General features: G+C 44.5%; 1 protein-coding gene across 1 annotated transcript in view; it reads left to right on the forward strand.

The window, feature by feature from the left end:
• TCP10L2 (t-complex 10 like 2) overlaps positions 1–23195 on the forward strand; it is a 28542-nt gene that overhangs the window by 2017 nt on the left and 3330 nt on the right. The window contains 12 exon segments of the mRNA XM_030446909.1: positions 326–464; positions 554–662; positions 1934–3347; positions 4331–4454; positions 7703–7862; positions 10960–11175; positions 12788–12928; positions 17002–17160; positions 18178–18289; positions 18695–18780; positions 19036–19182; positions 19989–20087. Of these exon segments, the coding sequence (XP_030302769.1) occupies positions 326–464; positions 554–662; positions 1934–3347; positions 4331–4454; positions 7703–7862; positions 10960–11175; positions 12788–12928; positions 17002–17160; positions 18178–18289; positions 18695–18780; positions 19036–19182; positions 19989–20087 (2906 nt within the window).

The raw sequence follows: 23195 nt of genomic DNA on the forward strand, positions 1-23195 counted from the left end.
CACATCATTACACACACCAATACTGTCTGGCAAAGTGACATGGAGTACAAATCACACCATTTGCCTTTTCCTTATTTCCAGCAACTGGACTGGAGTTGAATTCTTGAGTATCCAAAAGACTTGAGAATCAGGAGCCTCTTTTTTTCCTGGGTTGCATCCTTCCACCTACTTAATCCAATTGTATTCTATGAAGTGTTTCCAAAAATCAGAATCTTGCCTATGTTGTGGAAATTAAAAATACTTCTCATTCATTTTATGATGTTTATTTTTCATTTATTCATTCTGTAATGGATTTCTTTTCATTGTCCTTCTCCCTGCTGCTTAGATAACAGTCAATTAAGAGAAAGGAGTTTCCCTGGAACTTTTTCTGCTGTCAAAGAAAACCAAGGAGAAAAAGTAAAGGAGATTCCTCTATCTCCCTTTGACTTAGAGGGGAAGATGAAGACTGGGGACAAAGAAGATGGGTGAGAAATTACCTTAATCAGTCAGTCACCCTACAGAAGATGTTTTCCTTGACTGTACATGTACTGAAGGTGTTCCTATTCTTGCCTAGGCCCATCACATCAGCAACTGGTGTCAGACCAAAGCCTTCTGAAGAGTTTGCTGAAGAATATCTTCAAGCCAACCACCATCTCACAGCAAAACAGCAGAAGGAGCAGCAGGTACTGAGCCATTGGTGCATTCACTTGGGTTTTTAGCAAGTTCTCATGGACTTGGGTATTGTGTGGGCTCTGCCTTGGCTCATGGCATGCCAGCACATTCTTCTACTTGTGATATTGGAAGATTTTTCCTAAAGGGAAGAGAACTGTATTACTCAGTCACACATATATTTCCCACTGGATTATGGGTCACACTTTGTAGCCAAGATTCAATGTTCCTGCCTTAATTAGATCTTAAGTTTGATTTTGTTACTCTAGTTCATAATAGAATCATAGAATCATGGAATTGGCTGGGTTGGAAGGGACCTCAGAGCTCATCAAGTCCAACCCTTGATCCACTCCCGCTGCAGTTCCCAGCCCATGGCACTCAGTGCCACATCCAGGCTCTTTGGAAAGATCTCCAGACACGGAGAATCCACTACTTCCCTGGGCAGCCCATTCCAATGCCTGATCACCCTCTCCAGAAAGAAATTCTTTCTCATCTCCAACCTAAACCTCCCCTGGCACAACTTGAGCCCTTTTGTGCCCTCTTGTCTTGCTGAGAATTGCCTGGGAAAAGAGCCCAACCCCCCCCTGGCTCCAACCTCCTTTCAGGGAGTTGCAGAGAGTGATGAGGTCTCCCCTGAGCTGCCTCTTCTCCAGGCTGAACAGCCCCAGCTCTCTCAGCCTCTCCTCATAGGGCCTGTGCTCGAGTCCCTTCACCAGCCTGGTTGCCCTCCTTTGGACCTGCTCCAGGACCTCGATCTCCTTCCTGAGCTGAGGGGCCCAGAACTGGACACAGGACTCGAGGTGTGGCCTCCCCAGAGCTGAGCACAGGGGCAATAATAGGTCTGTGCTGTCTCTCATGTGCCCCTAATTCCAGCATAGGGACATTTCCAAAGAAAGTTTTTGTACAAGTGACAAGTACAGTAATATTGGTTTTGCTTTTTGCCTTCCCTGCAGTTTGAGATGAGCAGGTATCTGACACCTCTAGGTGTCAGGCTTAGCATCTTCTTAGGCTTGTTGACTTGAAAGATTCATTTTTCACCACTTAGGAATTTTCTCTGTGTCTCTCTGTCAAAATAACAGCTCAGACCAATGCATTTCTGCATTCTGTGTCACATTCAAGCACTCAGACTTCCTTGATGACAAGGACAGAACTTTTCTTGTCTTCTATCATAACAGGCTTCTTCTTTCTTTCACTTAGCATAAATATCTTCCTTTCTGGAGAATGATTCTCAGACTGTGATTGTCAGGAGTTTTGGTGTCTGTGTTTTGTTGGGTTTTTTTTTCAGAGCAAGACAAAAGTAACACCTCGAAAGGCTTTCCTGAAAAGAAAAGAAGGTATAGCAAGGGTCAAAAAAACTAAACAGAAGCCTTTAAAAGAAGATGGCAAGTATTTCAGAAGAGCTGGCTTGGGCTGCTGGGGTCATTTCTCCCAGCCTGGCCAGGGGGAGGCAGACAGAGTACAACCAGGGCAATGCTCTCAGTTAAATCTGCAGCTCAGCAGCTCCTTGCAGATGGGTACCCATAAAAAAAAAGCAGATTGTGCTTTAGCTGAGTGGGACACAAAGGCTCAGACTGGCTGTGAAGCAAAAGTAGCTGAGCAAAGTGCAGGAGAAAAAGAAGTGGTTGGGGGAGATGAAGGCTGGAAGGAAAATCCTGCTGGCTCACCACAGAGAAGGAAACCTGAAACCCTGCAGTCATGTCCTGAAAGAGTACCAGAAATGAACCCACAAGTGGGTGAGGAAAGAAAAACTCATCAGATGGATTCTGTAGGGCAAGCAGGCAGAACTGGTGAAAGACCTGTGGAGGGCAGCCTGCAAAAGGACCTGGATAAGGTGGATCATCCTCTGGAGGGTCATCTCACAGAGGGAGTAAAAAACCTCTTGGAAGTCCTGCAAAAGAATTCTCCACTTCAGGATTTAGAAGAAGACATCCAGGAGGAAGAGTGGAGTGCAGGCCCTGCACTCTCACAGGGCCAGAAGTGGGGTCAGGTATGGCCACAGGAACTTGTGTCAGGGAGCCAGAGCTCAGAAAACAAGAGACAAATCCATCCTGGGTTTAAGGTGGTCAATGATAAGATAGTGAAAACTACACATGGCTCTCCTGAGGTTGTGCAGAAGGGAAATCCATCCTCTGCCTTGCAGCATGAGTGGCAAAGGAAGGGGACAGCTGCCTTGGCATGGCCTGTGGCACCTTCATCCTCTGATTCCAGCTGCTCACCCTCCAGCAGGGATGATGACCCCAAATGTCACCACACTCAGTATCCCCCCAAGCCTGGAGGTCAGGGAGTAGCTCATCCTGAGAGACATCTGGATCTCTCTGAGGGTGATTATGCTAGTGATGAGCCCAGTGGGGCTGAAAAAATGTCTGCTCAAAGGTACCCCCAAAGATCACCCCCAAGGAAAGAAGACATTCAAACCCTCTCAGGACAAAGAGGTCCCTCCTGCAGCACGAGCAGCAGTGACTCCAGCACTGGGGCTGTCAGGATGAAGGGGATCAGGGCTCATTCCTCTCTTCAGCAGTCCCCATTCCACCTCACAAGACCAAAAAGGAGAGACCATGAGCCTGAGTCAAAGAAGAAGAACAGGGCCAGGGATGCTAAAAGCACATCCTCAGCAGTCACTGGGGATATTTCTGGTTTCAAGATTAAAGAAACCCCTTCAGTGGAGGGACCACAGAAACAACTCTTTACAGAACCATTAGGTAAGAGCTACACAAGTTTTGATTTATGTCTATTTTCCATAGGGGAAAAAAAAATTCTCTTGGATTTTTGAGGCATTCTGTGTAAGCACCCACCTCTGTCAGTATTGCTCAGTCCTTAACTGAAAAAAAAAACCAAAAAAACCCCAAACCAAAGATAAGAAGGGAGAGAGATATCTGCAAGGCCCTTATATTTTGGGGTCTCTATTGTCACCAGCAGTTTTTCCTAAGTCTGTTGTTTAAGGGCCACTTTCAGGCACAGACTTTTGACCACATGAGATGGGTGAGAGGTGCAGTGAGCCCCTGGAGTCAGTCTTAGAGTTCTCCTACTCACCCCTGGACAGGGAGATGTTCATGATTTCTATTTATCCTCCTCAGAGATAATGTGACTTTAAGAATAGAGACCAAAATAATGTCTCAAATATGTGTGTTTTCTTCCTGAACCACAGAGGGCCTCCCCTCAGTGGAAAATGATGATTTTTGAGGAATATCTCCACTCAGTTTGATCTCAGTGAGATCCCATTTCCATGGTCAACCAATCTGCCCAGCATTTTGACCCAATGATCTTACTTCTGGCAATGAAATAGTATCTTGCTTGAGCAGGATTTAGTCCTTTTTATTAAACTGCTTCTTCACTATTCCTCTCAGTTTCCAGTGAGGACTTGCCCCACATTGACCCCTCATCCCAACCCTTTTGGCTATGAATTTGTGTAGGATTAACCAAAATCAGTTGTCCTGCCACCAGTAATCCCCAGGGCTAAAGAAATATTAACTTCTGATGTGATTAACAACTGCTCCACCCCAACTTGTTAAGCACACACCGCTCCATGTCAGGCTCCAGTTTTAAAAGGGTTCTTGAGGCCTCTCGGAGAGCAGGGACGTTGATTCTCTCTGATAGAGGAATCAATAAACCTCACTGATCTGGGGTTCTAAATACACAGAGAGTGTTCTTAAATACATTCACAGAATTCTGTGCTCTAACAGAGATGTCTTTGCAGAAGAAACCCAGAACATCCTCACCAGAGGATTAGATACTGGTGCATGCCACAGAGAAACCCCTTCAGTGACCAGGGTGAGAGAAGAACACGAGAGCAGAGTGGATTTTCACAGGTAAACCATAGACCAGAAACCTATTTACATGTGCAGCAAGGCAAATATTTCTTTTAGGATCCTTAAAACCAGGATGCTTCATCCATGCTTACTCAGAAGCCTCTTTTCAACTACACCCCTCCTGTTTCAGACTGGAAATACTCATTTAACTCTCCAGATAAAAAGCCAACTTCTGGTGCAGTTTGGGTCTTAAAGCTGAGTAATGCCAAGTGCTTTCCATAACATCTTCAGATTGCAAGCTCAGGTTCATTTATTTTACGTGCTCAGGCCCACAAAATCCAACAGGATTCTTTCAGCAAATCCTATCTTCAGACTAGACTGAGGATGCATTTGGTACCATAAAGGTAAAGGAAAGTTCAAGAGAGTTGTTTTGGTAATTTGAAATTATTAAATGCTGCAAGTTTGCTTTGGTTTGGTTTACATCTTCATAGAAGTGATAAAAAAATCATTACCACAAAACCTTGCAAGAAATAAGTTTTGAAACTATGGGGTTTCATAACTGCAACTTATTGTGGGTTATGCAAATGCCTCTGAAAATCTGGGATGCTTACAATCCAATCACATATATACATATATCTAGTTAATGTGATGAAATCTCTTAGAGATAATGAGGTACTCTCTACTGTAAACACATTAAAAATACTTTCATTTTTACATTTCACCCCTAATTCTTAACTAAAACATAATTCAGTGGTTTGGGCTTCTAATATAGAATACAAACTAAGAAAATTATTTTTCACATCTGCTTGTTCATTCCCTTTGATTTCAGAGACCAAGAGCCCAGCACCAAAGGGTATTTCTGAGTTACATTTATCAGTTTGTGTGACTTTCTCCCCTAAAGCTGCCTTTTAGCAAAATGCTTTCAAAGTCTTAAAAATCCATTATTTCATTAAATATCCTTCTTTTTTTTGTTTGCTTGTTTGCTTTTGATCTTGATGATCACCAGCTGAGTGTGACAGGTGTTCCAGATGTGCAGGTTTGTGGGATTTGGCAGCTCATAAAACCTGATGAAATCAGGTGCTGGTTTTCTTTTCCCTGGTGTAAATTCTGGCACTGGAGGCTGCACTGGTGCAGAATGACTTCAGTGTACTCCCTGCCAGCACTGCTGCCTCACACACGATGTGGCTTTGATTTATTCCTAATATGCAGGATTCTGTGGGTTTATTCATCTCATTTCCCACAGCAGCCCCACATTCACACAGATGTTATCCAAAAATACCTGCCCAGTACAAGGTGTGCACCTTTTCACTCACTTTTCTAGTTTATCAGATAAAACTATTTGCAAAACCCAGCTTCTCCTCAGCTGCATTGGCTCTGTGCTGATCTATGCAGTCCCAGAATCTGCTTTATTTTTTTTTTTTTTAAACCAGTAAGGCAGCTGGGAACACAGGATGCTCACTGCAGCATTTCACTCCTGCCCTGTTGACAACTTCTGCTGGCTGGAAGCCACAGAAATCCTTTTGAGAGAAGCAGAACATGCCTGGACCTGCCCAGTCAATCCTTTTCTTCATCTCCAAGCACTTTGATTTCACACCTTTGCAGGCACAAATAACACAGGCAGGAGGGTGGGGGTTGCAGTGCTCTGGGTCTGTCTGTGCCTCCACCCTTGCAGCACCCAGAGTTCCTCTTGACACCAGCCAGAGGATGCAGTGCTGATCATTTCCTTGCTCCTTCAACAAGGACAACTTGTTTGACAGTTTTAATGCTTCATGTCCTTGTAGTCCTGAGTCTGCACTGGCCCAACAGCAGCAGCCAACAGGTCTGTGGGGTTTTTCCCCACCTGCATTTCACTGGAAGTCTTTCTTGGAAAAGGACCTTTGCTTCATGTCCATGTTTGCCCCATGCAGAGGTGTGCCTGGGACTCAGGCAAGAGTTTCAGTTACCACTCCAGTACTTCTTTCTGTAATTTATATCTCTGGTGCACACCCAGCTCCTGTTTGCAATTTACAGCTGGGATTGAAATGTTGCCTGAGGCTTCAGAGAAGAAGTGTGTGTGCTCCTGGCATCCTGGGTTATCCCATTTCCATGGGCCAGGCTGTGTTTATTTGGGTGATCCTGAGGAGGTTGGGATCAGCTGAGCTGCTGGGAGGAGCAGCTACCTGGAGGTTATTTCTGAGTGCAAGAAAGTTCAGACTGTTCAGCCTTCAGTGGAAGATGTTATATAGGGATTTTACATCTTGGTTTTGTTCTAATATATTGTATTTCAGGACAGCTGGTCTGGACATGGAGCTGTGGTAGACTGGATATAATAATTCAGGGGCTGTACTTGCTAATTTAGCTCTATTAATCTGAGGACCATTATTGCCTCATTAACTACTGAGGAGGTTTTTTTTTCAGCCTGCCTTTAATCAGAGTACTAGATGGGCTTATTTAGGATAGAAAACAGCAACAAAAGAATTAGATAATGGATTGTAGGGAGCAGCAGGATATGAGGAGTCAGTTTAACTCTTGGCATTTTTCTCTTTTCTGTTTTGCTGCTGTGGTGTTAAACTTCATCCCTGAGAGGGAAGCAGGAGGCCATGGTTGCCTTCTGTAGCTTTTTATTCTTTTTTGAGTCCTAGTGATGGCCAAGTGGTGGCTGTAGGTCAGGAAGGGAGCTGAAACAGGCAGCTAACAAATAATTTAATATCATATTAAAAATGAACCAAGCAGCTGGATCATAGTCATACAAATCCACTCTGCCTGAGGAAATGTAAAGATTTATACCCTTCCCCTCTTGCTGAGCTTTAAACTCCAAGCCCTCTCGTGCCTTGAGACATCGAGTTCAAAGGCACAGCCTCTTCTGGGTGCTCAGCTCCCATGTTTAACTCTTGGAGGATATTTTCCTATGGAGAGTAAAGTACTTTCTCCCCTTTCCCTTGGGTCCCTGCCTCTTCCCCTTTGCAGGAATGACACAGCTCAGTCCCAGCCTTGCAGGATGGGAGCAGTGCCAGGAGCCAGGCTGTGCTTTCTGCAGCCCTGCCCTGATTTAGCTGTCTCTCTGAACAGAAAACCTCTTTAAAAGTTCATGGCCATTACCTTGTCAAGCAATACCAATTATCACTGTTCCATCTGCTCAACAGAGTAAGTTTTACAGCTGAATGCATGCAGGGGTTCCCAGGGACATCAGTTTTGACAAGTGCTGATAGCTTGTTGCCCCTCCCTGCAGTCTCAGCAGAGGTGGGACATGCCCCAACCCTCCCAAAGAATGACAACCCTTTGCTCTTAGTCTTAATGCCAACTTCACACTTTCTTTCCCTCCTGAGCAGAACACCACTGGAGCAGCTCAAGAGTGTCAGGAGCCAGGAGCTGATTCACCCTTGGGAATACAACAGAGCCCAAACTCATTCACTGCAGGAAGAAACCATTGCCCATAGCAAAGGAAGAGGTAGAGCCACTGGAGAGAATGTGAAAGCAGAAGAAATCCAAGTAAGCTTTTTTCTGTACAATAAATACACACTTCTCATCAGTGATTTATCCTGCCATGCAGGCTGCTTCCACTTACCCCATAACCTGGGCACTTATTCATGTCTCCTCTTGAGGACATTTGTGTGTACAGTGAAGAGTTTCATGTTAATAGAGCATTGATTGGGCTCATGTTTTAAATACACACCACACTTTTTTTCTTTTTTTTAATATATATTTAAGAAAAAAATTAGTTTGTGCCTTCTGTTTTGTAAGGAAGGTTGGAGGGATCCCATATTCCTTGTATTGAATTTCCCAGGTCTGACTCTTGAAGACTTTCCAACTCCTGCCATAGTGGGCTGCAAATCTTTTTAATAGGAAGAGCCCTTGTTCCAGTAGCACAGAGTTATTTGCCATCATTATTTACTCTCATCACTGAGCTGGGAGGTTGTTGATTTTTTTAAATTGTTATTATGCTTTTTTTTTCCTTAAAATTATCCTGACCTTGGGCTTTGAGGTATTTTGATGGCACCTAGCTGTGTATCTAACAAACCTGCCTAAAAACATCCTTGAGCCTTTTAATGTGGTTCCTTCTGAGTTCCTTTAGGGGATTTTATCTGCTTGATTCCTCTGTTTCAGCCTCCTTAGTGGTGAAGCAACCTCTGAATATCAGCAGCTAATATCCCCATTAAAAACAGAGAGACATAATCTGACTGGAAGTCATTTTCTAGGAGAGTCACTGATAAAGGGGATTTAATAAAAAAGGGTGAGCCATGTGAAACTGTGATAAAGGAGACAGGAGGAGCTAAAAGCTTTATTTTTCTGGGATAAAAGGCTGCTCAATGGTAATGCCCAGAAATGCCTGGAACAATGTCCTGCTGCAAAAGAATTTCTAAACCAAACTGATATATTTGACAGCACACTGACTACCTCAGTGATTTTCTTGACCAGAGAAGTTTCAGCACAAATGGAAGTGGCAAGCTAGAACATCATTCAAACCTTTTTCATTTGTACATTTGTGAAATATCTGTTTTTCTACCATACTTACAGTGCTTGTTTGCTCACATTTCCTATTTCTCTGGAACTAAGTCACAACAGGGAAAGATGAACACAGTGAGGTTGTTTCAGTGTTTTGAAGAAAAATCATTTTAATGCCTTTTCCACACAATATTTTGAAGTATTAATTTTTATTTCTGCCTGGAATTAAAAAAAAAAATTAAAAATTAGGTTTTCTGCCAGGGAATAATTGTGTTTCCTGACTAGGTCAAGCACTAAGGGGAAGTTTGATAGAACTGATTTAATATTTTGAGTGCAGGTTCAAAAAGTTTCTTTTCCACAAACAGCCAGAAAACACTGAGACACTTCCCTGTGTGATTCCCAAGTTCAGAAGTCTGCTTTTTTTTCTTGGAAATGGCCAATGGATGTGCTAAGTTCTGATCAGGCAGTGCAGAGCAGAGAAAGGATGGGGATGAAGACAGCAGTGGGAAGATGAACAAGTGAAGGGAAGGTAGGAAAGGGTTTCAGGTGAGGATTGGTTAACTACAGAGCAAACTGCACATTTTTAGCTTAATTTCACCAACACTGCATTTGCAGCACCCAGCACCAGTGCTTTGAGGGAAGAGGACTCAGTGTGGGTGAGGGAAAAAAGGGAGTAGGGAAAAGGAATGGAGCTGCACATGTATGGAAAAGTCCTCTCCAAAAATGCACTGAATTTCACTGATTTTCCTGAAATTCCATCTTTGCCATTCCCTGCTGTTTCTAAGCACCATCTGAGTACCCATGTGCCCTCCTCACTACATGAAGTTCAGATGAACTGACATTTTTTACATTAAAATGTACTTTGTATCCTTGTGTGGTTGATTTGGGGTTTTTTGTTTGGTTGGTTTTTTAAAGCACCTGCATTTACTGGTGCCTGCTTCTGTGATTAGTTTGTATTTCCTGAGCTTCCTTCCCAAACCAAAGACTTCTCTCTGCTGACTGTGGAGCAGTTGGTTTGTTTGAAGTGCAGGAGTTTGCAGGGTTTTACTTATTTGTTTTGGTTGGGCTTTTTTAAGAAGCCATTTCAAGGAAACATTTCAAATATCTATATAATATATATAATGGGAGTGTGGATCAGCTGGAAGGCTGATTTATCCACCTGGACAGACTGGAGAGTTGGGATGATCCCAACGGGATGAGGTTCAACATTCCAAGTGCCGGGTCCTGCACTTTGGCCACAACAACCCCATGGGGAGCTCCAGGCTGGGCACAGAGTGGCAGAAAGGGACCTGGGAGTCTGGATTGACAGGAAGGTGACCATGAGCCAGCAGTGTGCCCAGGTGGCCAAGAAGGCCAATGGCATCCTGGGCTGGCTCAGGAACAGTGTGGCCAGCAGGTCCAGGGAAGGGATTCTGCCTCTGTGCTCAGCTCTGGGGAGGCCACAGCTTGAGTCCTGTGTCCAGTTCTGGGCCCCTCAGGAAGTTCAGGAAGGAGATTGAGGTGCTGGAGCAGGTCCAGAGAAGAGCAAGGAGGCTGTGAAGGGATCCAGCACAAGTGCTGTGAGGAAGGGCTGAGGGAGCTGGGGGTGTTGAGGCTGGAGAAGAGGAGGCTCAGGGGAGACCTCATCACTCTCTCCAACTCCCTGAAAGGAGGTTGGAGCCAGGGGGGGTTGGGCTCTTTTCCCAGGCAACTCTCAGCAAGACAAGAGGGCACAAAAGGTCTCAAGTTGTGCCAGGGGAGGTTTAGGTTGGAGATGAGAAAGAATTTCTTTCTGGAGAGGGTGCTCAGGCATTGGAATGGGCTGCCCAGGGAAGTAGTGGATTCTCCGTGTCTGGAGATCTTTCCAAAGAGCCTGGATGTGGCACTGAGTGCCATGGGCTGGGAACTGCAGCGGGAGTGGATCAAGGGTTGGACTTGATGAGCTCTGAGGTCCCTTCCAACCCAGCCAATTCTGTGATTCTCTCTTCTGTTTCTATTGCAGACCTTTATATTTTAAACCTCTCACTGCAGACCTTTCAGCAGAACAAAAGACTCCAGGTTTTCCTCTGGGTGGATAAGGTGTGCATGGCTTGTCCCCAGCAGGCAATGACATGACTTTTTTTTTGTTTTGTTTGTTTTTAATCTGTTGGTATTAAATCTGTAGGTATTAAAGCAGCAGATTGTGGGACTGCAGGAGGAGCTGAAGAGAAATGAGTCCTGCTGGCATGCTGCCTACACCAAGCTGAGGGACCAGGTGGAGATGCTGACCAGGCAGAACATGGAGCTTCAAGATGAGCTCAGAGGTTCAGGATGTCAGAGAAGGAAAGCAGGAAAACCCCCAGGAGCTGGGAATTTCATGAATGAAAACTCAATGACCCCGGTACTGTAAAATACAATCTGTGTAATGATGCCTGAAGAATTCAGGAATACTTCTTTCTTTGGAGCTGGCAAGTGGGAATACTGTCACTCCATTCCTTCCATCCTTAGCCTGAAGGCAGGAAAATCAGCTCTGTGGTGTAAACCATGTTAAAGTACACTCCCTGTATGCTCCTCTCCCACTTGGCCTCAGGTATCCATAGGGTGGGAATCTCTACAGAATTATCCATCCAACCTGAGGCACTTCCATCAGGGCTGATGTCTCCCTCCTCTAACCAGGGGCTCCAGATACCTCACCAGTACTCAGTGCCTAAATCAGACAACTCAAGTCTACTGAAACTAATTCCTTAAGCCAGACACAGGCTGGCTTCTAGCAATGGCTGTAGGAGAACCTTTTACTAAATGTCCTTCCAGTTCAGGAGCTGGACTCCTGAAGGAGAGTTACACTGGAGTGGAGTAGGAAAATAATCAGTGTAAATGTCCCTGGTCATCTCCTGCAGCCAAAGAGGTTTAATCAGAGGTTAACAGATCCTGCTGCCCTTTCTCATGCAGTATCCCATTTGTTTAATTTACTTGGAGGCTTGTTGCAACCTTCAGTTCCTGGGGAGATGGAGTAAAAGGGAGGGAGAAGAATTCTGTTACCCACTTCTTACACAGCAGGCAGCAAGTCTTGCTGAAATTAAATTGTTCCAACTAGAATTCAGAAGACAGAAGTCTGGTTTGAGTCATTTGATCTCCCTCTGTACCTGTGATCCAAGGGAGAAAAATACGTGCCTTTAAAGAGGGATGAGCTTCATTCTCTGTGCTTCAGGGTGCCTAGAACAGCTCATTATTTTCTAGGTGGTGAGAGGAATCCTCTTCCACAGAGTGGCTGAACCTAGGAGAAAATAAACTTGAGGCATTTACTCCTAGGTATTTTCCTAATTTGCAAAAATCTAATTTCTAGTAATGTGTTTTTAAAAGATGTTAGAACCACCAATTAACCTGTCCTTTGTTTCATGGTGTCAGGAAGCTCTGCTCTCACATTTTATTAGATTTTAATGTACTTGTTAATGAGAGTTTTCAGCCAGCACTATTAAGTTCCATTAAAAATGTCATTTCAATTTGCATTTTACTTCATTTTTAATTTTCCTAAAACTACCTGTTCCTGACTCATCCTTTTAGAGATTGTGAAGGTCAGAAAAAAAAAACAGTCACATGTACAGAATTTTAAAACATCCCAGTTAAAGCAAGGACAAGACAAAGCTAATCATTTCTGCTGTAGGCCAGATTTCTCTATTTTTTATACTGCTTGGGACATTTGGTGACACAGAACTACTGCTTTAGCCACTGTAGATTTTTATTGTGTGAGAATAATCTTAGGATTCTGTGTAGAAAGATTCTAGGACTCCATATCCAAAGATTGTTGTGTCTGACACTGAGAGGTTTCAGTCCCTAACAGACAAAGATGTGGAATTTCATTCATTGTGTCTAAATACAATTTTTTTTTCCTTTTTTCCTTTCCTTTTTCCTTTCCTTTCTTTACACCAGAAGACCCAATGGCTCTGAGGGCTGTTTGGTTCTACCAGCTGTGACTTGAGCTTGAAATTAGAGACTTATAACACGTTCTCCATTAGGTTGCAGCAGCTATTCTGAGAGAAACAGCATCAGCATCCAGAGAAGAAGAGAAATCATGGAGAGAGAACCACAGGAGCATCTCTGGTGTGGGGCCCAGGACCTCTTTGCAGAAACACCTCTTCCAAGATGTCAACACCAAAGTATGAATTCCTACATTCCTATGGCCAGCAGGCACTTTCCCACAGTTTCAATTACTTATTTGTCAGGGTTTAACACTGGCCCAGCAATTAAACCGAATAACAGCTGCTCTCTATTAATCTCTCTCTCTCCTTGATAAAGAAAGGAGAGAGAATAAGGGAGAGAGACTGATGGGTTGGAAACTAAACTACACAGCTTTAATGAAACAGGAATGATAAATAGGAAAAATGACTAAATCTATACAAATAGACAGGAAAATGGATCCCACGTTCCTCCCCCCTTTTCCCCCAATAACTCTCACGTCACCCCCGAGGCTGCAGGGCAGCCCTGGGAAAGTCCAGGCTGGAATCCTGGGGTCAGCAGCAGTTGGAGCTGGAGGCAGGAACACACAGATATGGGCTGGGATGGATCAGGAGCACAGGCAGAGGAATTGACGGGATCCTTCCAGGATGCCGGGTGAAGGAAGGGAGGAAGGGAAATCAGGAAATCCAGAAGTCTGGAAATCTGGAAATCCGGAAAAGATCTGGCTTGGCCCTCCTGATGCCTCAGATTTATCCTGAGGATGAGGTGTATGGGATGGAATCCTCTGTTTGGTCAGTTCTGGCATCTCTCTTGTCCCTTCCTCCCCAAAGGAGGCTGCAGGTGGGACCTCTTTATTCCTTCTGGAGGGTAAAATGTTCCTCAGAGCTGAGCAGTGTCCTTGGCTCTGCACACCAGGCTCCAGCAGTAACTCTAAACATCAAGTGTTATCAGTCCTAGAAGCACACACTGTCTGAGAAACTTGCTGTTCATTTCAGCAAGTGCAGCTGCTTACAAGAGACTGAGCTGAAAGCAAAAGTACAAGACAGAAAATCACCTTTATCCTGGCCCAAACCAGGACATTATTTCAGAGAATGCTCTTTGGAATCAACATCTGTGCAAATGGAAGTCTTTGTATGAAAGCATGGCCATGGTTTTTGTGCTGTGTTTCAGCATGACTTTCCCTGTAGTGTTTCTCCTGGTTTTGCAGTAGCAGCAGACAAAAGTTGGGGTTTTTTTTGCTCTTTTTTTCCCCAGACCTAACTGAATGGCCTGTTGTTAGCAAACACCTTCTGGATTTGTTGTACCTGCTGCTTCACAGATTCTTTTCCAGGGGATGGCCATACCTTGCTGCAGCACACCATAAATCCAGCATTTTGCCACTCGAGGCCTTACTTGCCAAAGAGCACTGATAAAGTTGGAAGGAAAATCACTTTGTAAAGGCTGTGACAAGTTGAGTCAGTGTCAAGTGAGATGCTTGCTTCTGACTGACTCGTGTCTCCTCCACAGCCAGCTTACCCCACTCCTTACCCATCTGTTCAGAGTACACAGATATCTACATATCTCATCATGCTTTTCCTTCTCTTGGCTCTGTAGTTCTTAACTTCTTACTATGAACACCTTGATGATTAGAAGCTGCTTTTCTGCCTTTTGCTACCATTCAGCTGGAATCTGTGTTTTCTTCTCTGAAATTCCTCCTGCCTACTGGCAACTGATCTCCCAGCTTCACTGCCTGAAGCAAAACTTAGCTCAGACTCAGCCAGCACACTGCTCACTCTCTGAAAATAGTGGTAAGAAAGACTTTACACTGCTTGCCTTCAAGACTGGCTCTATTTCTAATTTCTATTCTGTATTTCTATAATATCTCTATATTATATATAATTATATATATAATATAAATAATAACATATTATATATTAATATGATATATTATATATAATATAATATAATATAATATAATATAACATATATTATATAACATAATATATATTATATATAATAATATAATATATATTATATAATATAATATAAATAATATAATAAATTATATATATTATAATATAAATAATAATATATTATATATTAATATATAATAATGTAATATATAATATATTATATATATAATTATATATATAATATAGAGATAATATAGAAATATATATATAATATTATATATAATATATATAACATATATTAATGTATATATTTTATATTAATATATAATGATGTAATGTATAATATTTAATTATATATTATTATATAATGTAATATAAATTTTAATATATATAATATAATATATATAATATATATTAACAATACATAATTATTATAATAATATAATAATTATTATATTGTTATAATTATATATAAAATAGAGATATTATAGAAATATATTACATATTATATATATAATATGTAATATATTGATATATATTATATATTAATATATAATGATGTAATATAGATATTATATATATAATTATATGTATGATATCTCTATATTTCTATAATATCTCTCTTTCTATATGTTGGTTTTAAGTCAAAAAGTGGAGGGTTTAGCTGCAGGAAGTGGTTTTATTTGTTCCATACTGATGTCAGGTCTCTCCAGTCCCTTCTAATCCTGGGATCTGTCCACTCCTCTGGGGGGTGGTGGGCAGAAGTCAGACAAATAATGTGTGGATGTGCTGGCTGCAGTTCAGGTGACCAGAGATCTCAAAAACCTCTCTTTGGTAGCTTATGCTGGAAACTTTCCAAGTATGAGTTTGTTTCATCTGAACATCTTGAGCACTCTTGTGAGAAGAAGTAAAACCAGAAACTTCTGTTTGTTTGCTTTTACATAGAGGCTCCCTAAAACCTGTGGGGTTTATTTTCTTCCTGTGACATTTTTGGGAAAAAAAAATATAAAAAGAATTGTGGCTTCAGCAAAAGCTCTGAGAAGGGGGGACCTGAGGACAGCAGACTTTGGGGCTTGCTGTTATCTGAGCTGGTAGCAGCCAGCCCTGGGTCCAGTCCAACTGGAACCCAGTACAGGCATGAGCTAGACTGGTGGGCAGAGTGCCCAGATGTCCTGAGTGAACTCTGCAGTGGCTGAGAGACACATTCTTTATGTGAGCTGATGGCAGAAAGGGAAATTGGAGTGGCTGCCCATCACTTGAACATAGAATGGAAGGTTCAGCTAAAAATGAAACATTACCCAGGAGCCCAAAATCTGTCACAGTGACAGAGCTGAGCATGGCAGCCCCGTGCTGCCTTTGGGGCTGAGCTCTGCTACCAGGTGAAGTCTTTCTCTCAAAGATTCATAGAATCATGGAATGGGCTGGGTTGGAAGGGACCTCAGAGCTCATCAAGTCCAACCCTTGATCCACTCCCGCTGCAGTTCCCAGCCCATGGCACTCAGTGCCACATCCAGGCTCTTCCTAAAAACCTCCAGGGATGGAGAATCAACCCCCTCCCTGGGCATTCCAGTGTCTGATCACCCTCTCTGCTAAGAATCCTTTCCTAATATCCAACCTAAACCTCCCCTGGCAGAGCTGAAGCTCTGCCAGGGGAGGTTTAGGTTGGATATTAGGAAAAAATTCTTTAGTCTGTGCCCAGATATCCCACTGATACCTCCCCGACCCCCCCTGGCTCCAACCTCCTTTCAGGGAGTTGTAGAGAGTGATGAGGTCTCCCCTGAGCCTCCTCTTCTCCAGCCTCAACACCCCCAGCTCCCTCAGCCTCTCCTCATAGGATTCTGTGACTTTGGACAATTTGCAGTGGTAATCTCACAGAAACAATAATATTAGGTGATCCAGATGATCCTTGAGGTCCCCTCTAAGCTGACATTGTGTTATTCTATGAATTCTAAATTTTGGGTGTAGATAAAACAAACTCTCCTGTTGTTCCTCTTCAGAATTAAGAAACTGTGCATGGAATCATGTCAAAGAGGATGGGATAACCCCAAGTAACACAAATAGTGATGCATGACAGAGGGACAGGTGTGTGTCTGGATAAATTCTTAAGTTAAAGCTATCTAGGAGTGGTGAGTTCCATCAGCTGGAATCAGGAAGGTAAAGCAGCATCTGACAAAGCTGACAGAATTTGAGGACATGTAGAAAAAACAACTGGGGAGCAAGTCTGAGAACAGATCAGTCCAGGGTAAAGACACAGATTTTTGGAAGGTATGATTCTAGGAAAAAAAAAAACCTCAAAAATGAGGCACCTGTTGCAGAAGGATTTTAAATGCTATTTGAAGATGTTGATATCAATTTAATACAGATATATCCACACCTTTTAGGCAATAAAAAATTCTGTACAAAAGGCTGACCCTTCAAGACCAATGGCCAAGGATCATCAGGAAAAGAAAGCCTTCAGCTGCTCCCTTGGTAGAAGCACAACACCCACTGGCAGAAGAACACCTCACCAGGGAAGGCTGACACCTTTTGAACCAGAAAAAGTAAGGAGGTAGCCAGGGCTATTTAGGTTGGATTTTTCCTTCAGGGGCTCAGGGAGGGGCATGGCCAAACACTGCTGCCATGCAACCCAACCAGACCCAAATGCAAGAGCCAAAGGTGAAAAGGGGTTGAGCAGGGGAAGGTGTGGAGCAGCAACAACTGTCTCTGGTTTTTTCCATCTCTTTCATTCACACATCTGGATTGCCAGGAAGGTGACCATGAGCCAGCAGTGTGCCCAGGTGGCCAAGAAGGCCAATGGCATCCTGGGCTGGCTCAGGAACAGCGTGGCCAGCAGGTCCAGGGAAGGGATTCTGCCCCTGTGCTCAGCTCTGGGGAGGCCACACCTCGAGTCCTGTGTCCAGTTCTGGGCCCCTCAGGAAGTTCAGGAAGGAGATTGAGGTGCTGGAGCAGGTCCAGAGAAGAGCAAGGAGGCTGTGAAGGGATCCAGCACAAGTGCTGTGAGGAAGGGCTGAGGGAGCTGGGGGTGTTGAGGCTGGAGAAGAGGAGGCTCAGGGGAGACCTCATCACTCTCTCCAACTCCCTGAAAGGAGGTTGGAGCCAGGGGGGGGTTGGGCTCTTTTCCCAGGCAGGTATCAGTAGGACAAGAGGGCACAAAAGGTCTCAAGTTGTGCCAGGGGAGGTTTAGGTTGGAGATGAGAAAGAATTTCTTTCTGGAGAGGGTGATCAGGCATTGGAATGGGCTGCCCAGGGAAGTAGTGGATTCTCCGTGTCTGGAGATCTTTCCAAAGAGCCTGGATGTGGCACTGAGTGCCATGGGCTGGGAACTGCAGCGGGAGTGGATCAAGGGTTGGACTTGAGCTCTGAGGTCCCTTCCAACCCAGCCAGTTCTAGGATTCTAGGATTCTCTTCTTTCACAGCTGTCTGAACCAAGAGGAACACCTGCATCATGTTGGTGAGGTGGCTGTGTCCTCCAAGGGAGGAAAACATGTTCCAGCCATGTATGTCCCTGACAGCTCCCAGGGTACAGGGAATGCCAGGGAATCTCCATTGTGTTTCAGGTTGTACCACAACCCCCTCCTCCTGGGAGAAGAGCAGATGAGAGGAAATCACCTGGAGCTGCCTTTCATCTGAGTGGTTTTAGGGAGCCCAGCTCATCTGCCTCTGTAGAAGGTACCTTTTGTGGGAAGCTCCTGCCTATTCTGAGTGGTCAGCAAATGACTGTGAGACCCTGGTACCCAGCACCTGTCTCACAGGCTGTGTTGTTACTAAAACTCTCCTCAGATTCTTAGAAGAATTATAAACCCTCCATTTTACAATGAGAGGGAGAACAGATGGTTCTGGTTCCTGCAATGCCCTCCTGGAGCTGGTTGTTCTGGCAGCCCAGAATGGGGAGATGGGACCTGTCTGCACTTCTCCTTCAGGAAGATGGGCAGGCTGTTAGCAAGCATGATCAGTGGGAGCAGCAAGGTGTTATATGAACCTCAGAGCATCTTTACAAAGCCCTCTGAGATTCAGACCTGTGATTCAGTAATTTCCATGTGCTTTCAATCACCCCTTTTGTTTTTTTTCTCCTAGGCAGGTCTGTGCCCGTTTCAGACAGCTCAGAGGACACCAACACCCCCAGCAGCTTTGCACTCTGCAGTAACAGTGCAGGAGCAGAGGTATTTCACCATCTCACTCTAGAAAATAAAGCAGTGAATCTGGGCTCCTACTTTCCACATGCAGCAAGCTAACTCCCAGTTATCTGGGAACAATACTCTTATTTTGTTGCCTCTACTCATGATAATACAGTCTTTAAAACACTTTTTCAGTGGCTTACAAACAATATAGTAGATTGATTTATCATGATATTCCTGCAACATCTGTTGGATACTGATAGCTTTATGTTGCTAGTTAACATTTTAATGTTGGTTCAGGAAGAAGAGACTCTTAAAAAGACAGAAACATCACTAAAACCTCAGAATAAAGTGGCTTTTGTAACCAGTCGTGGGAGAAGGGGCATGACTACGTGTGACAACAAAGGATCTACAAACAGTTCTGCTTTTCTGAATGCTGAAGCAAAGGTTTGAACAACATATGGTTCTGGCTCTTATATGACCATCAACTGTCTTTTTTCCATTTGTGAGCTAAAATAAAACATGCCAAGAAAAATTAAAATCTTCCATTCCCATTTCTCATGCTATTCAATGGACACAGAGCTCTGGGCAAGGAGCTGGCTACTTCAGGCCCTGTGTTCACAGCTTTTTACTGCAGCACCTCATTGCTTTGCTGAGAGCACTACAATTGATCCCACAGTCCAAAGAGATCACATCTTCAAGCTGTAATTAACATTAGTTAGTAGCTGGATGCTATCTGCCTGGTGGCAATTAGTTTCAAGCTCCTCCATGCTGCCAGACAGTGCAGAGCACTCACTGCAGTGGTAAACTGGATGTGCAGCACCCTGGGTAGCCCTTAGTTATATAATTAGCATTACTTACAAGCCAAGTTGTTTTGGAAGAGTGGATCTAACTAGCTCAGGTACATTTCCTTGCAGATCAGTAACCCAATATTCAGAGAGAGTTCTGGTTTTGTTCTTGTGCTGTCTGCATTTACTACAGTGCAGTTTCCCCAGAATCCTTGTCCCCTCTTTTTTGGGCTTTCTCCATATAATCCTTTGCTTTGCAAGCTGCAGTGAATTGGGGTTACCATGTAACTTTTCTATTTATGCTTGAAAGATCCAAATTCATTAGAAATGGAAAACAACAGCAGAAAGAAGGGCAGCTTTCCTCTGTGTGTGTGTAAGGCAATGTGTTTCTTGCCCAGTTGATTAAAATTAATATTAAAAAGTTTCTGTTTGTGTAACACTGACTTTGATGTCTTCATGATACAGCCTCCCAAATCAATATTATCCAGAAGAACAGTCTTACATCAAGAGAGAAGGAAGAGTGAGGAAGAGGTGCAGGAAAAAATAGAGTATCCTGATGGAAAGGTGAGATTTAATAGTATGCAAAAATACTTGAAGAGATCACTAATAGGGCTGCAGGGCAGATGAGAATCACTGCTTCAAGTATTCAGAGACAATTATATCTCCAATTAAGTATCCATTCCTTAAAGGAGAGCTGAGGTGTAAAGTCCATACCATAAATAATAGGAAATATGTGTAGCTGATGGGCTGGAAATCAAGGAACCCAATTATTTTCTAATCTCCTATTTGCTCTATGACCAAGTCCTTTTTCTTTCAGATCCCTCCTTTGGGGGGGAAGGAATGATGTGCTTAGCATCTGAAATGAAAATGTGAGCTGTGCCAGCTGGACACCACTTGTGGGAGGAGGAATCTTTGGTTAGAGACCTGACAGGGCACCAGCAGAGCTGTGCTGGGTGCAGCCTCCCCAGTCTGCTCTGGCAGATCCCCCAGTGCCTCCCCAGTTTGCTCTGGCAGATCCCCCAGTGCTTCCCCAGTTTGCTCTGGCAGATCCCCCAGTGCCTTCCCCAGTTTGCTCTGGCAGATCCCCCAGTGCTTCCTCCATTTGCTCTGGCAGATCCCTCAGTGCTTCCCCAGTTTGCTCTGGCAGATCCCTCAGTGCTTCCCCAGTTTGCTCTGGCAGATTCCCCAGTGCTTCCTCCATTTGCTCTGGCAGATTCCTCAGTGCTTCCCCAGTTTGCTCTGGCAGATTCCCCAGTGCTTCCTCCATTTGCTCTGGCAGATCCCTCAGTGCTTCCCCAGTTTGCTCTGGCAGATCCCTCAGTGCTTTCCCAGTTTGCTCTGGCAGATCCCCCAGTGCCTTCCCCAGTTTGCTCTGGCAGATCCCTCAGTGCTTCCCCAGTTTGCTCTGGCAGATCCCTCAATGCCTCCCCAGTTTGCTGTGGCAGATCCCCCAGTGCCTCCCCAGTTTTCTCTGGCAGATCCCTCAGTGCCCCCCCAGTTTTCTCTGGCAGATCCCTCAGTGCCCCCCCAGTTTGCTCTGGCAGATCCCCCAGTGCCTCCCCAGTTTGCTCTGGCAGATCCCCCAGTGCGTCCCCAGCTGCATCCTGAGATTCCTTCCAGCTGCCCCTGGCCATGAGTCCCAGAGCTCAGCTTGCCAGCTGGGTTACCCCTTTTATTTGTGGAGCCTTTTCTCCCAGGGGGGGCTGAGTGGGCACTTCTTGGGGCTTCCCACTCTGTCACTCCCCTCCTTGCCACCAAACTGGGGAGTTCCTTCCTGAGTGTCCACCTCCCCTTTCCTGCACAGCACCTCAGGAATGATCTGGAAAGGATCATTCTGTAGATGATGCAAACTCCTGCATTGGAAGTTTGGCACATTGCTGGTGGGAAAGGTTTTCTGCAAGGTGACCAAGAGGTTAATCTGTGCCCAGGTGTCAATTCTAGGTAAGGTTTTTGGCTAAATCAGGTTAAAACAGTGAATTCAGGTCCTGTGTCCAGCTCTGGGCTTCTCTTCTCACCCTACCCAGAGAGTATCAGTGATACCTTCCAGAGAGCACTCAGGCCTTTCCCAATGTCCAGGGAATATTTCCCTTTGTCCAGGGAATATTGGTTTGAGATGCCAGTTCCTTTAGAGGTGAAGCTGAGATGGGCTCTGTGGGAACTTCTACCAATCACAGGTTCCTCTCTTAGAACTAGAAAATATAATATTTGTTGCTTTGATCCTCAACAGAGCTTAACTGTGGAAAAAAAAAGGTTCACTCAACATTTTTTACCACTGGATTTTATTCATAAAATTGAGTGGTGGGTTGGACTTTCTTGTGCAACCAGAGAGAGGTCCAAATGGGACTGATGCTTTCAGAAAGAGATATTAATGCTCATTTAAACTATGTGAACCTTCTTGTAGCAATGCCTGTTGTCTTAAGACATCTTTCCACTACGAGCTAGTAATTATGGAACAAAGTCATTTCTAAAAAAACTATAATCTTGCCCTCAGTAATGATTACAATGCCTGTCTGGGGAAACACTGCATTTCTCTTCCCCCAAGCATATTTATTCTCTTTGGAGAGTCTGGTGAAACTGGACCCATATGGCAGAGCTGTAGTGCACCTTCTGGTTGTGTTCTTTCTTGGACTTCAGCAAAGGAACTTTCTTATGGGAGCTGATCCATGCTGAACAGAACCCAGGGATTCCAGGAAAGTTGATTAACCAGAGGCTCTGATAGGTATGAAGTCTTCTGTGACCACATGGAATGGCAAGCTGATGACATTATTGCCTCCTGTTGTTAAGAAATCTTCAGCAATTTTGCAGCTCTCTGCATGCAGCCACATTTGATGCTGCAGGACTGAGTGTCCATGCAGGTTTCTGTTCCTTGGAACCAAATGCTCATTAGCATATGTCAGCAGCCTCTGTTAATTATTCAGGTTTGTAGAATCCTAGAATAATCTGGGTGGGAAGGGACCTCTCCAGGTCCCCCAGTCCAAGCCCTGCAGTATCAGGGACACCCTCATCAGATCAGGATGCTCAGAGCCTCCTCAAGCCTCATCTTGAACATCTCCAGGGATGAGGCCTCAGCTGCCTCAACCAGTTCAGTTCCCACCCTGCAGAACCAGGTGGTTCTGCAGAACCGCCCAGCAGAACCTGCTGAGCAATTTCTTTGTGCAGAATGCAGCTTTTGAAATACAAATGCACAGCGTGCCTTGATAGCTGCCCTTAGAATCATAGGATTGGCTGGGTTGGAAGGGACCTGAGAGATCATCAAGTCCAACCCTTGATCCACTCCCTCTGCAGTTCCCAGCCCATGGCACTCAGTGCCACATCCAGTCTCTTTCCAACAACCCCATGCAGCGCTACAGGCTGGGCACAGAGTGGTTGGAGAGCAGCCAGGCAGAGAGGGACCTGGGAGTCTGGATTGCCAGGAAGGTGACCATGAGCCAGCAGTGTGCCCAGGTGGCCAAGAAGGCCAATGGCATCCTGGGCTGGCTCAGGAAGAGCGTGGCCAGCAGGTCCAGGGAAGGGATTCTGCCCCTGTGCTCAGCTCTGGGGAGGCCACAGCTTGAGTCCTGTGTCCAGTTCTGGGCCCCTCAGGCATTGGTCTCTTTTCCCAGACGACTTTCAACAAGACAAGAGGGCATGGTCTTAAGTTGTGGTGTCCCCCAGGGATCAGTGCTGGGCCCA

Source organism: Calypte anna, chromosome 3 (assembly GCF_003957555.1).
Source record: "Calypte anna isolate BGI_N300 chromosome 3, bCalAnn1_v1.p, whole genome shotgun sequence".
NCBI lineage: Eukaryota > Metazoa > Chordata > Aves > Apodiformes > Trochilidae > Calypte > Calypte anna.